The following is a 15,905-nucleotide window of genomic DNA, read 5'->3' as shown; positions in this document are numbered from 1 at the left end:
ATTAGGATTAATGATTGTAACTCCTTTGTTTAAGGCTATCACATATAATGTACTAAATTTCATTGAAAACTTCCCTGAGATATAAACCAATATGAATTTAAAATTTGACTGACTATAATGTTGTAAAGCTCCAGGCAAAAACACATGTTAAACTTGAAGTTTAATTTGACTTCTTTTGTGATGCACAAAATTTTGTAAACTAAAGTAAAACAGAACAAAATTTTGAAAACTTAGAGAGTTCAAAAGAAAGAGAACACCTCAAAAGGCTTGTAGTTAAATTGAAGTAGAGAATTTCTTTCAGTTAAAAAAAAAGTAGTTTACATTATGGTCCTTCCATTAAAACATTCTCTACAGACATTTCCTTATGAATTGATATCCTTCTGAGCAGTACAACCCAAGCTAATGCAGATATTAAAAGTAGATTCCCTATTGACAAGTCTTTGGTACAGGCAAATTCCATTCTCTGCCTATTCACGTAGTATAGGAGGATAGATTTTTTTTTTTAATAAAGGAGAGTAAATAAGCGTAGCAAAAATAGTAAAAGACAAAGATACCAATAAAATTTTTTATGAAAGAAAATAACACCACATCTAATTATTTTTTAAAAATTTGAACTTTATGACATCAAATAACATTTCAAACCTGGTCTGGAGGAAATTTAACATTTCAAAATTACACTATAAAGACAAAAGAGTTGGATTTCTGCTGTGTTAAAATGTTTATGGATGGGTCTAGTTTGACAGTTTAGCCTGTCGGATGTGACTTTCACAGTCTGCTGGCAGTTTGTAGGCAAGCTATCACACCTGTGACTCTGCAGTTGATTAATGAGTCTCTCAGCTCATTGCTACCATCTGAAGATGGGCTGTGGCTTTCTGAGCTTCACTGGTTGATTCGCCTTAAACGGCAGTCCTGCTGGGGTACCTTCCATAAGAAAATCACACCTGGTTAAAGCTAATGAAAGCCTCCATATGTCATTTTCTAGACAAGTCAAAAAGCATGTAAAACTGGACAAAAGACGCATTCAAGTAACATGAATGTAGTTTTGTCATCGCTTGCCAAGCTAAAGAATAACATTTAAAAAAGAAAAAAAAAAGCTTTCCATCTAGGAGCCCGTGGCTCAAGCCTGTAATCCTAGCTTGTTGGGAGGCTGAAATGGGGAGGATCATGGCTCCAGGACAGCCAAACCAAAAAAAAAAAGTGAGGTGTGGTGGCTCATGCCTGTCATTCCAGTGGCAGTGGTAAGCATAAAACAGTAGGCTGGAGATCTAGGCAGGCCAGGGCAAAAAGTGAGAGACTATCTTCAAAATAGCCAGAGCAAAAAGGGCTTGGAAGCATGGATCAAGTCTAAGTTTAAACTCTGAATTCAAACTCCAGTACCACACACATACACACAAAGCAGCTTTCCTCAATGACATATTTCACAGTATCAACTTTTGGAGTGATAATTCTGAATTCTCTGTGCTACATGAGGACTTCTACAATGCCGGATTTTTTTGTGTACACAATATGTTTTTTCAGAAGAAGTAGGAAGGTTCTAGTTCATGACAAGATAGTCATTTAGCTTTAAGCATCTATAAGTAATTAATCCAATTGGGGAATTTTTAAGCCTTGCTTCAAGTTGCTCACTTTCAATTAATTCATGTAAATCGTGGTGGGCATTCTTAGAACTTCTCTTGAATACAAGGCAGCAATGCAAGCACTTTTCCCCAACCTTGGGTTGGAGATTTAAAAGTCTTTTAAAGCACAAGCATGTTACTCCCTTCCTAGTCTCTTAAAGTATGAACTAGAGAGGGGACAGAGAGACACAAAACTGAAAAGGATAGCCAGGGTCTAAAGTTAAAATGCAGGCTAGTACAGGGCAAAATAGTGGAAAATCAAGTTGCAGAAGATAGGAATCTTTTTCCCTTCAAGGAGCTATAATATAGCTTCATTTTTGAAGCACTTTTGCATTTCCAAAACATCAATCAAATTTAAACAAATACTCAGTTCATTTTAAAGATACATACCAGTTATTCTTCATTCTAGATTTGGAGCTAGCATTCCCTTTCACTAGATTCATCTACAGCACATAGTTTAATTCATATTTAAATGGCAGAGGGAATCCCAACAATCTGAATACTACCAATAAAAAAACAACAAAAAATTCACCTTGTGTTCTAGCAACTGTCATTTTCTGACCCACAATATTGTATTACTGTGCACATTACCGGTGAACAGTCACCTGAATTGGAAGAGTATTGCATGATAATCTACCGTCACTATTCAGATCTCTACTACCATGTCTCCATACAATGGATATTGAACTTGACTGAGTAAAGACTGAATACTATTTCTACATGTATACCAAAACTATTAAAATAAATAGTTTTCTCTATTTGATCATAGCATTGTCTAAGGATAGATCTTACTATCATTACTGCTCCAATTTCCTGAGGCTAAGCGTTATGGAATGAAATATATGTAGTAATCTACTAATCTCAATTTGTAATTCTGTTCTTTAGAAAGACTTGGGAGGGTTGAAAATGGCTGATAAAAATATTGATCCCTTCAAGAACTTAACTGAACAATGTCAACAATGGTTACTTAATTAGGCACAAAATATTTGATCATTTCAACAAATATCCCAATTGTTATATCAATGATTTAAATCTTAGCTGCAAATTAAGATTACATCAAAATTTAAAAAAAATAATAATTGTTGCTCCACTCCAGAGATTCTGATTCTCCTTCTCTCAGAGGGAAGTCTGGGCATTGTTTGTCTTTTTTTTTTAAAACACTTTCAAATTATCCTAATGTGCTATGGTTAAGTACCATTGGTCTATAGAATAGTCCTCATATTTATTTTGCTGACCTAGAAGACTAAAGTACTTACTCCTATCAGTGAAAAGTGACATCTCAAATTAAGTTGGAAAAATTTTTATCAGTCTTTGGAATTCTTAGATTGATTATATTATTATACTATACATATATATTATATTTTATAACTTTACCAGCAGGTCAGAAACCCTGTACTTGAGTCACTGCTCAGCTTCTACCAGCTCTGACTTCAGAAAGTCCCTCAACACAAATGTTTTCTAGACCACAAATTGAGAAAATTAAGAGCTCATGTCATGAATTAAAAAATTAAAATCACATCCTATCAAGAGGTCAGTTCATCTCCCAGCAATGAGGTATTCCATAAAGAAAATACTTGCAAATATAATTGAAATAACTTGCTACACTTTGAATCTTGAATGTCCCCCAAAATCCCATGTGTTAAAGGCTTGGTCTGGAGCCATTGAGGCTATTGGGAAGTTGTAGAGCCATTAGGAGGTATGTCTTAGTGAGAGGTCCAAACTGTAGCTCTCTCTCATGTTGTGTTACTACCTATGTTGAACTCTGTCCACACTATCTCTCACCCTGGCTATCTGAATGGTTTAGGCCAGCTATCTTTACATGCTGGTGTGTGTCCTGACTCCCCCCACCCCACCACCACTGTATTCAGTTTGAGTCAGCCCTCTCTCCTCTGTGCTCTTTCCCTGTAGTTCCACCGACACTTGCATGAGTCTCCATTATACCTATACTCTTCCATTAGATTCTGGGTTCCGTGACAGCAGGGCCCATGTCTGGCTTTTCTCTCTATCTTCTGTGCCCATAATGTCTGATAGATGAGTGAATGAATAGTTACATAACTATTTACTGAGTCTTGCTGAACTGAATAATGGGATGGAAGAATTCTTAAAAGCAGCTCAGTATATTTTGTGGGTTATACAATACTTCTATCTATTGCAAATGCTTCCTCCGTATAATAAAATAACAAGAGTCTAGACTGTCCTTTGTATTCTCCTTTATCTATTTCCAGGGAGTCCAAAGCAGCCTAAGATAGGTCATTGCAGTTATTCCCTCAAAAGGGATTGTGGGGCCCTGGTATCTTCATCTTTCTCTTTTGTTACATCATGACATGAATGGCTTCCTCCACCACACACTTCTGCCATGATGTACTGCCTTGTCACTGACCCAAAAGCAAACGGGCCAACCAACTATGAACCAAAACCTCTGAACTGTGAGGCAAAGTAAGCCTTTCTCTTTTTAAGTTGATTTTCTCAGGTATTTTGCTATAGTAACAGAAGGCTGAATAACACCATAACTCAAATACTTTCTAGATAAAATTTTTTCTGATGTAAACTAAGAAAAAAGTGCCAAAACCTTTTTCAATTTTGTAGGGCTTTCATATTTAAAAGTAATAAAATAAATATCATACTGATGAAATTAATACAAGAAAATCAATGCTCTTTGAAGGCAGGTCTCCCATCTCATGCAGTCCTAGATTCCTTCTCTCGTGGTAAATCCTGTACCAAAAGACAGATTAGTCACACCATCTGCTTCCTCCCAGGAGATGAATTGCACATTTCAGAGTATGGCAACATTCCACTATAGCATAATGAAGAAAATGAAAAACATATTAGCAAACTGAACACTTTGGGGAAATTTCATTTTCAAATTGTGTGCTGTTTTGCTTTTAAAGAAGTGAAATTATTAAATAAAATGTGTGAGAGAAGCAAATATTCTTCCTTGTAGCAAAATTGTGGATGCTTTCACTTTGTGAAAAATAACATTATTTCCAACAAATACATTAGCATCACACATATATTCCTCATTTCCAGAGTGGTTATGAAGATACATCTATCTATACATACTTTTGCTGAAGTTAAATTTCAGTCCTAAAATTCTTGTTAGATGCTAGGGTAAAAGATGAAAGTGAACAATCAATTGGAAAACAATTTCACTTAGTGTCTTCCTCAGAAACCTCTTGGGGTCTGTACTTTTAGTCTGAGGCCATCTCAGACCAGCTGGTTTAGAGCAGCAAACATAAACACACTGCAGTGGTAGCATCCCTAGTTCTCTCAGGCATTCCCACTGCTGTCAGGTAACTAGGGCTGTTCAAACACAAACTCAAGCACCAAAGAACAGACTGTGCAACTCCAGATCAGGCTGCAAGAACACAAAGTGATGAAGAGCAAAACAAATCAGGCACTTGAGCAAGGCCACTGTTAAACTACACATCTTGTCTGAAGAGCCATCAATCACATACCAAGAGTGTCCCCATGAAGGCACATCCCATCAAAGTTGTATAAAAATAAGGCAAATAGAATTTTAGTGACAAACTACAAGGCCATTTGATCTATGAATTACACATGCCCTGAAATTGCTTACACATGCCTAAGAACCTTCAGGGTCAGATGAAGCCAAGAATTTGAAAGAATCTCTAACTCTTTCAATATTCTCCAGTTACTAGCCTAAATAGGACAGTGTCCTGTTGAAGCCTAACACTCATTCACTGTGCTGGTATGTTGCAAACACAATGATTTGAATGTGAAAAACAAGCAGTGAAAAAACATTACTCTAGCCAAAATAGCCCGTGTACAAAACACTAGTTGTATTATTTGCCAGCTTTTTGTTCCCATGACAAAATACCTGAGCTTACTGTCTTCATAAAGAAAAGGGTTTATTTTAGTTCACAGTTTCAGGGTTTTCAGGCATGGTAGGTTAGCTTTGTTGCTTTTGGGCATGTGCTGAGGCATTATAGCATGGAGGAGAGTGCATGGTGGAGCAGAGCTGCTTGCTTCATGGCAGATGGGAAATAAAGAGAGAGAGAGAGAGGAAGGGACTAGGGTCCCAATATCCCCTTCAAGGGCACACTCACTCTGACCTAACTTCCTTCCACAAAGCCCTACATCCTAAAGGTTCCATTACTTTCCAAAAGCACCACAGGCTAGGACCACACCTGGGCATTGGGGGACATTTTAGATGCAAACTACAGCCCTATTGCTCTCATGTTGTGTTACTACTTATGTTGAACTCTGTCTACACTACTGCTCACCCTGGCTACCTGGCTGGTTTAGGCCAGCTATGACTACATGCTGGTACATGTCCTGACTCCTCTCTGTATTCAGTTCGAGTCAGCTGTCTCTTTTTTCTGCTCTTACCCTGTAGTTCTTCGGTAACTTACATGAGCCTTTATTACAACTATACTCACTGTGGTTTGTAGTTTATCATCTCCATTAGATTCTGACTTCCTTGACAGAGGGCCCATAGCTGGCTTATCTCTTTATCTGCTTGTGCACAGTAATGTCTGATGATGAGTGAATTAATAGTCACATTATCTATTTACTCAAAGTCTTGCTGGGCTGAAAAATGGGATAGAAGTATTCTTATAAGTGCCACAGTATATTTTCTGAGTTATATAATACTTTTCTTTTTTTTGTCTGCTAGCAAATGTTTCCTGTGTATGACAAAAAAACCAACAGTCTGGATTGTCCTTTATACAAAGCTATCTGTTTCCAGTGAGTCTTAACTATCTTGAAACCCTTAGAGCTCTGACTATAGCAAGGGAGTAGTAGACGCTTACCACTTTCTTTGGACTTAACCAGATAAACAAATATGGTGAAGTCATAATGCTGGTGAGAAGAGCCTTCCAGACAAGTAACAGGCAAATGACTAAGTCTTTTTTTTTTTATTCATATGTAAATACAATGTTTGGGTCATTTCTCCCGCCTCCCCTCACCCCCTCACTACCTGGCAGAAACTATTTTGCCCTTATCTCTAATTTTGTTGAAGACAGAATATAAACAATAATAGGAAGGACCAAGGGTTTTTGCTAGTTGAGATAAAGATAGCTATACAGGGAGTTGATTCACATTGATTTCCTATGCATGTGTGTTACCTTCTAGGTTAATTCCTCTTGATCTAACCTTTTCTCTAGTTCCTGGTCCCCTCCTTCTATTGGCCTCAGTTGCTTTTAAGGTATCTGCTTAAGTTTCTCTGCGTTGAGGACAACAAATGCTATCTAGTTTTTTAGGTGTCTTACCTATCCTCACCCCTCCCTTGTGTGCTCTCACTTTATCATGTGCTCAAAGTCCAATCCCCTTGTTGTGTTTGCCTTTGATCTAATGTTTGCATATGAGGGAGAACATACGATTTTTGGTCTTTTGGGCCAGGCTAACCTCACTCAGAATGATGTTCTCCAATTCTATCCATTTACCAGAGAATGATAACATGACTAAGTCTTAATCCCATTACTGACTTCTTTATACAGCTGGCCAGCCCAGACCAAATTTTTGTACTCTACAACTCTGTTACTACATTTAATTCATTAATCTGTGTTAATTATATGACAATAAGAGATTCACAAACTTGCAGGTCAATTGTTAAGTCTCTTACTTCTGTGGTTTTAGAAAGTTTTCATTATATAGAAAACTAAAACATTCTATTTTTATCTATTATTCTAAATCACAATATTTATCCTGATGTTTTTCCATTTAAAACTTTATCCAGTAGGTAAGACACCTAAAAAACTAGCTAGCATTTGTTGCCCTTAACGCAGAGAAACTAAAGCAGATACCTTAAAAGCAACTGAGGCCAATAGGAAAAGGGGACCAGGAACTAGAGAAAAAGTTAGATCAAAAAGAATTAACCTAGAAGGTAACACACATGCACAGGAAATCAATGTGAGTCAATGCCCTGTATAGCTATCCTTATCTCAACCAGCAAAAACACTTGTTCCTTCTTATTATTGCTTATACTCTCTCTACAACAAAATTAGAAATAAGGGCAAAATAGTTTCTGCTGGGTATTGAGGGGGTGGGGGGGAGAGGGAGGGGGTGGAGTGGGTGGTAAGGGAGGGGGTGGGGGCAGGGGGGCGAAATGACCCAAGCCTTGTATGCACATATGAATAATAAAAGAAAAAAAAACTTTATCCAGAATAATGACAATGTTCAAAGAATATATAAAAGTTTAAATGAAAATTAAAGAAAAAGAGGCAGATTTGTTACCTCAAATTAGTGAGATTATAAGGTAGGAGATGAGGAAGGTAAAAGATTGGTACTTTTGCTTTGTACAATGTCTACACTGTTTAACTCCTAAGGAGCATGTATGTGACTTAACATAGTTTTATAAATTTTTTAATAAATCAATTGATGAGGTATTTCTTGATGACCCTTTCCTTAACTCAGAAGGTTTTAGACACAGAAGAAAATCATTTAGGGTGGAGCCAAATTCATGAACTGAAGAGCCCCATTCTCTCATGGCTGTACTTTACCACATAAACCACAAGCAGGAATTGCCTGAGATCTTTGTTCCTAGGTTGTTACACTCACCAAAAAACATTAGTGAACATTACAAGGTGACACATGCTGAACACTAACACAGGGCACTTAGTTTATAGATCTCTGACTTTGGAAAGCGTGGGGGTTTTGAGAGTTATAGGACTAGAGAGGAGTTTGGTGGTGGTCCTGAGCTGAGTTGAGCCAATGCAAGCAGAGGCCATAAACCTAGACATATGTATAGGAGCCATTCAAACAGAGTTCTCCTTTGTAGATATCAGGAAGTGTTTAACTTCTGAATTGTCAGTTGGTCTGTGCATCTGTAGTCCCCCACTGTATCTCTTAGCTGAGGGGATTCTTAGTCCTGATCAGGAGATGATGAGTAATCCTGTCTTTGAGGGAGACATAGTACATTGCCTTAGTTATAACATATCAAATAAAACTGACTAATAAAAGAAATAAAATTTTTACTGAAGAGCTTGAAGAGGAAGGGATACGAATGGGTGGTATGAGTTAAATTCTGTATGTTTCATTGCAAAGAGCCATTATAATATAATTTCAAGTTGACAAGTTTATAAAAATAGTGATGTAACATATCCCTTAGACTTGTGAACCAAAATAAAAAAAGTAGAAATGCTTCAAATGAGAGGGCACAGCAAAATGCACTGAAAGCTTTTGAATAATAGAGGTGCAGGGAGGAAGGGGAAAGAGAGCAATAGAAGGGGGTTAAGCTGATTAAAGTACAGTATATTCATGTGTGAACTACCATAACAAAAACTCTTAGGACAATGAATATATATTTTTAAAAAAGGACAGGAATATAAAACAGGTCCTGTTTAGAGATGGGTACTAATAGGAGGAGGAAGAGGAGGGAAGACGGTAAAGGAGGGTGACTATGGTTAATGCACTTTATATATTCATATGAAAATACAATGGAACCTGTTGAAGTTGTTTTGAGAAGTGGGGAGAGGGGTGAGGGAGAATGATGGTGGGGGTGAAGTTAACCAAGGCTTGGTGTTAGTATGTATGGAAATGTTACAAAGAAATCACCCCTATACAACTAATATATGCTAATAACAATGTTTTTTAAAAAAGAAAAAAGAAAAGATTCAAATGGTTACAACTGGAGTGGACTTGTGTGATTGAAGATCTGGAGGGAAGGTCTTTTATATTTCACATATTATCTTCTTTACCATTTGAAATAATGTAGTATCTCTATATATATTGTTTATATTTTATACAAAGTAAAATTTCAATACTAATATAAATAGTCTGGTTACTAAAAACATTTTGATTTTTAAATATTTTCAAAAAAGCTCATGTATGGGGGAAAAAAAAACCCTGTTTTAGAACTATATTCCCAAGGTACATCAGGGTGAGAATTTCACTTACAATATAAGAAAGTGCTATATGATACTTGATACATTGTAAGAACTTTTGTGAATGTCACAATGTACCCCCACCCAGCACAAAAAATAAAAACGTGCTATATGTATTCTAACCAATGTTCATACAGCATGTCACAAAAATACTATGGTATATCAGAAAAATCAGTCATATTATGTTATATACCGATAAAGTAAACAATACTAGTCATTGCTTAAATTTGTTATTATAATATTTAATTATATTTAGCAAACATTAAATTTCTCTCATATGTATGTCCTAGTAAAAACATCTTCAAAGAGATCATTTGCTCATCTTATGTTGATATAGCAACATAAATAAACTGAGATATCAGTGATGATCAATACTCTTTTTATCTTCAGGCAAACTGAATCAATGGGCATAGGACAGCTACTTCTGCTGGAGCCGATGCTAACCCCTTTCACAGGAAAACATCACAGAAGCTCCAGGATCTGAACTGTATTCAATAGGGACAATACTTAAAGAATAGTCACAGAATGAAGAATGTGTTCTACACAAGTGAGTTTTTAAATAGCTTTTGATCCATTGCAAGAACCCAAAAATGCCAGCATGTGAATGCATAATTAGGTAGAAGAAAATTCATTACAAAGTGAATTTTGGTTCAATCTGACAGGCAAAAAATCCTCCCATGGCTGCTTTTGAGAAAATTATTATAACTTCTTTTCATCCAAATGTTGCCAATTCTGCACTTCTGTCAATAACATTTAATTTATTTATTTAGGTTGTCTGTTTTCTCACCAAAGTAATGGAGATCTTTATTTAAAGTACATCACGGTTAACTTACATAATGTGTACTCATATACTCTCTCCATATATGAGAGTCAGTCTTTCTAACCCTACCTTGAGAGACACAGAAATCACTACCTGAATCTCCTCCTGCAGTTAGCACAGCTGACTGATGGCCTCAGCTGTCCTTCTTCTATGTCTACAATGGCATTTGTGAAGACCCCATGTTTTTCCTAAGCTCTTTACAGCTCATATTTGAGCATGGTGGAGGTTATTGCTGCCAGTCCATCCCTGCAGGGCATGATACTGTAATATTGGGGGTTATAGCTCAAGGAGTCAGGCCCCTTTGCCTTGTCAAACTGCCTTAGAACTGTCTGTTCTCTGAGACAATCCTCTGCAATCCTCCTTCACCCTCTCCTTTCATAGTTATCAGATTAACAACTTTGTCAAAGTTTTCCCTGCTTACTCATGCTTCTTCTTTCTATCCTTCATGTACATTTCTCCTAAAAAGCTTCTTGCAACTCTAATCCCATTGTGGCATATACTTCTTGGAGGATATTAGTGGACACATTCACTCTCTGGAGAAAACATAAATACCTTAAGAATACCTAGATACCTAGGCCATGCTGTATTCAAAGAGGAAGTATTATATGTACTTGTGTGAAAATACACGGCTCACACTTCCCAGCTACATGGAAGGCATAGGTAGGAGAATTGTGTGCCAAGGCTAATCCAGGTAAAAAGTGCAAGACCCTATTGGAAAAATAACTGAAAAAAGGACTAGGGGCTTGGCTTAAATGCTAAAGCACAGCATCTGCCTAGCAGGCCTGAGTTCAAACCCCAGTACTGCTCCCAGACAAAAAGAAGTAATCTGAGACCCTAACTTTCTTAGGAATGTCTTCTATCTGTAATACATAATCTCTTCCTCAGTTCCTAACTATAATCTATAACATAGGCATCCCTCCTTTTAGTTATCCTGTCCTTTCACCTCAGGTGTCATTAAAATAGCTCCTAATGTAGTTCCTAAAGGAATTCCTGTCACTCTATTGCTTCACCTGCTAATGATTCCTTCAAGTCTAATGGTTAAAGTCCAAGCATCTTAGTCCTCAGCCCCTCCCCAATCTAAGTAGCCAATTTAACTCTCCGTTTTGCAATAGAAGAGAGCTCTCTTTTTATAAGGAATTGGAAATGACAAAAACAAAGCTGAAGTTCAAGAGGGAAATTTGGGAGACTCACATTAGAGGCTTTAAACTTTCTAGTAAAGTGGGTAGTGGCAAGTCAGTTGCTGAGAAGGATATGAGCATCGGAAGACAGGAAACAAACAAAGTGAAAATCCAAGAAGGATTAGAAATGTGGAGTAGCACTGAGGTACTCTTTGAAGTACAGTCATGGGATATGTTGCTTCATGGCAGTGACACATTCTGAGAAAGGAGTTGTTAGGTTGCTTTGTCATAGTGTAAACATAATACAGCATACTTATACAAACTAAGATGGCCACGACATCATGAAGTGATATAATCTCATAAGACCATTACCCATATGGTCCCTGCTTGATCAGCATGGAGCACATGATGGTATATGACATTTCCTAGTAAACTATTGCTTTCTTCTGAATAAATACCTTTAACACAGAGGATGCTCAAAATTGTTTGTTGAATGAGTGAAATAAGCAAAGCTCTACAGAGACATTGGAGAGAAATGGTTAACAAGATGGACTTAACCCAGAATCTGAGCACTACCACTTGGAACTCTGTACCTCAGTTTCCCTATCAGAAAACCTGTGATAATATACATCTGCTTTGTAAGGTTACTATGGGATTATAATTAAATATATGTACATAAGTCACATACATTATGCTAGCCATGTGGCAAGTGTTATCTCTGTTACCTTTGCTGTCATTAGTATTATTGCAGGAAATAAACACCTATTGAGGAGCTAAGAGTAGGGTACAGCAGATAAAGCACGAGATACAGAGTCTGAAGCTTCCTTTTGGAGTACCAGATGCACAGGTTTAATGTCTGTGACCTTGGGCATCCTATCTGATGTTTTGCAACCTTGCTTGTACCTATATTTCATTACATAGCTGTAGTGAGGGTCAAAGGATGTTTTGTGAAAATGCTTTCTATACCATAAAGGAAGACAGACATATACAGTTACCATCAGAAAATAAAAAATAGATGTCTATTAATTTATTTGGTTCATACACCAAACCCTTTCAGAAATTTCTGAGAATCAGAGTGTTAAATTTATACATCCTAAACACACATTGGGCAGTCTCTGTACAAAAGCCATGTAGCTGTAGGGTTTCAGGATAATTGAGACTCTTGTTTAAGAAGACATAGTGATGGTGGGTCATCATTGAGTCTGAGACCTTTGGGTGGAGGTGGGAAGAAATGAATTTTGTAGGGAGATGGAGCACGAAAAAACTCCAGATTTAAATGTTATGGCGTATGTAATATATGTAATGGCTGAGAGGTGTGTGTTCATAAAATCAGCTTCCCCTTTTCCTTAAATCCAGTCCTCCATAACCTGGCAGCCTGCTGCTGCACCAGGAATTTACTGCTACAAGCAACTATAAACATTGTGCTAATGGTAACACTGCCTGAGAACGGTCACTTGAGAGTGCAGTGTGTGCAGTTGGAGGCCTGAGACAATATTTTCTGCTCTACTCACCACAGGGCATACACTATCATCTGATATGGGGGAAAGACACTTTAATAATTATTATTATTATTAAAAGCAAACAATCAACTCCACAGATCAATGGCTCTTTTCTATGTTTCTTAGTCTCTGTTTCCTCTTAGATGCATGGTTATGGCCCACCTGGAAATGCCCCAAAGTGATAGCCAGAAACCTGCTGCCCCCACCCCTTCTGCTGTTCCTGCCATCGTATTTAATTGTGTTTGCTCAACTCGAAGCCAAACTCATATGCATATATTTAGATGGTTGAAATAGCAGAGCAGTACCCTGTATTCACAGGTTATTTTCAACACCACAATTCTTAAAGATTATTCTGGAAAAAAGTAAGGCAAAGAAAAAAGAAGCAACATAAATTTGTTCCAGTCTCAAAGAAAACAATACCAAAATGGTAATCTGGAGATCCGCCATGAATGAAAGAATAGAGTGTTCCTTTGGTGCACTCTCCTGAAATGCAATCACCATCTCATTTGCTAGTCTGGATTTATTTTGAAGTGGGTGAGACTGAAAGCAAGAAAGGAATAGTAAGAGACTGTGAAAAGTACCTTTATTATTTTGAAAGATCAATGTACAATCATTGCACTTATTCTTATGGGGCATTAAAGGTAAAAGTGTAGAACTGATATGTATGCTGATTTTCTCAACCTCTAAGGAGTCTTTATCTTCTACAATGGCAAACATTCTAAGGTGAAACACATACATCATTAATATATATTCAGGATCTCTTTTCTAAGGTCTAAGTTACAATTTTTTTCAAATGCCTCAAAAATTAACTAATAATTTACAAAGACTGGCTTGATCTCTCTCTCTCTCTCTCTCTCTTTCTCTCTCTCTCTCTCTCTCTCTCTCTCTCTCTCTCTCTCTCTCTCTCGGCAATAGTGTTGTTTGAACACAAGGACTTTCATTTGCTAGATAACTGCTTGACCACTGAAGTCACACACCCATCCCTTTATATTTTAGGTTTTTTTTTCTTTTTTACTGATAGTATCTCATATTTCTGCTCAGACCAGTCTCATACCAAGATTCTCTTATCTCTGCCTCCCAAGTAGCTGGGATTACAGGCATGTACAACCACACCGACCATGGGTTTTGATACCTTTGTCACTAATTTCACCTTAGATTTTTTTACCTCCCATTTTTAGTATCCTTTATCAAATATTTTTATAAGACCCTTTCACTCAAATGACAGAAGACTTATGAATCATAAAGAACAGCCTCTGTTGCTGACAGAGGCTTGAATCGGGTCAACTAATTAAAAGGAAAGACCACCTTCCTGTTCTTCTAATCAGAGCCAAACTTCAAATCACCATTGTGAATATCATCATCATCATCCCTACAGACATATTAAATATAAAGAGTTTAACCAGATTGTCATCCAAATTTTGAAGCTGCAAGGAAGAAATAATTTTTATTTGAGTTTTTCCATAGTATACTTCTTGTATCTACATCTCTATTAATAAAACATCACATTTAAAGAACACCTGCTCTATGCTTATCTTTTGGAAGCTGACTTTCTTTGTAATTCAATAACTGTTACTCAGAGTCTACTATGGACCTGGGGCTGTTCTAGGTATAGAAAGAACAGAATAAGTAAGGCAAGCTAGGTGGTAATCTCATGGAGTTTATATTTTACTGTAGGGGGTAAGACTGAGACAACAAACAGAAATTAAGATTTCAGATTATGATAACTCAGTTAAGAAAACACAGCAGAATAGAATGTAGGGTGATCTGGAGAGTCATTTTAGCTGAGCAATGGGCAATAAGGAAAGATTGCTTTTAGGAGGTAATATTTGCTCCAGATGGAGACAGTCCTGGTCATGTCAATTGCTAAGGGAACTACAAATTCCCAAACCCTAAAGTAGGAAAGAACTTAGCAAATCCAAAGAACACAAAGAAGGCAACCCACTCACAGCATCACAAATTGGAGGGAGCTGTTTTGAGATGAGGCCATTGAGCAGAGGGCATATCTCTACCAAGGTTTTAGGCAGCCACTTCAAGATTTGCTGTGCCTTTGGACTCAGCACTGAACAAGCTTGCACAGGTCACTGTTGCCTCAGATGCAAATATTGCTAGCTTTCCAGACTTACTCTTTCATGCATGTGAACTGCTCCTCAAATGTTTGTCTCGTGAGTCTTTTTCCCTCGAATGACTCTCTTGGCCTTTGACCTTCCTCCTCCCTGCTCAGACCTATCGGTCTGCTGCCTGGTCTCCAGCGTGATGCCTGTTTTAATTCTCACTATTGATTTAGGCCTGGAATTTCCATAAATTTGGTAGTCTTTGTGTCACAACTAATCCTTAGGGGAATTCACTCTTTCCTTACCTGACCAGAACTAGCACTGCTGCTATGTTACTATTTTTCTGAAAATGTATTGTGTTTTCAACTCTCAAAATTACTACTTCAATATACTTTAAGAGTCCTGATTGTGTTAACAATTTCCACAAAGTAGCTATATAGTTATCATTATTTCATTTTAAAGATTCAGAAATGTACGTTCCTGAGAACCCAGATTGAATCCTGTTTTGACACCTCTATTTTGTTTTGGGGTGAGGAAGGTCTGTTTCATTCCAGGCATCTCAATAGTTAAATCCACAGATGGCATGTTTCTTATGCAGAAGTTGAAGCCCAAGCATAAATCTATTTAAGAGGAAAATCAAAAGAACTCTCTTTTCCTGAACTTTTTTATCTTATTTATTTGAGATCATTCTTCTTTGTAACACTGTGATCTCAGACAACATTCACAACCTCATTCATACATGGAGGACACAATGTGGAGATAGATTAGTTCAAATATATTACCAAGAAACGGGGCAAAAAGGAAACAAGCCACTTGGTTTAATTGGTGAGTTTGGGAGAAAGAAACAAACATATTTATCTGAACAGCCCTGGTTTTCTCCTTCCATTTTGCCTAACACCAAAGAAGGTAAGAAGTTATGAGGTACCACCCTTTAGATGTTGATGACATATGTAACTC

The 15,905-nt window shown here is 37.2% G+C and overlaps 1 protein-coding gene across 10 annotated transcripts in view; it reads right to left on the bottom strand.

Annotated features, from left to right (window-relative positions):
• Kiaa0825 (KIAA0825 ortholog) overlaps positions 1–15,905 on the bottom strand; it is a 420,702-nt gene that overhangs the window by 176,189 nt on the left and 228,608 nt on the right. Inside the window, exon 22 of one of the 10 annotated variants that reach the window (XM_074077077.1) lies at positions 7,719–13,437. The exons of 8 other annotated variants lie outside the window; for them this stretch is intronic. In XM_074077077.1, the coding sequence (XP_073933178.1) occupies positions 13,407–13,437 (31 nt within the window). In that variant the 3' untranslated portion in view covers positions 7,719–13,406. One more of the 10 variants, XM_074077075.1, reaches the window with a different exon arrangement.

The sequence above is a fragment of the Castor canadensis genome, chromosome 6, assembly GCF_047511655.1.
Source record: "Castor canadensis chromosome 6, mCasCan1.hap1v2, whole genome shotgun sequence".
Taxonomy (NCBI): Eukaryota; Metazoa; Chordata; class Mammalia; order Rodentia; family Castoridae; genus Castor; species Castor canadensis.
This window is presented reverse-complemented; position numbering and strand designations above follow the sequence as displayed.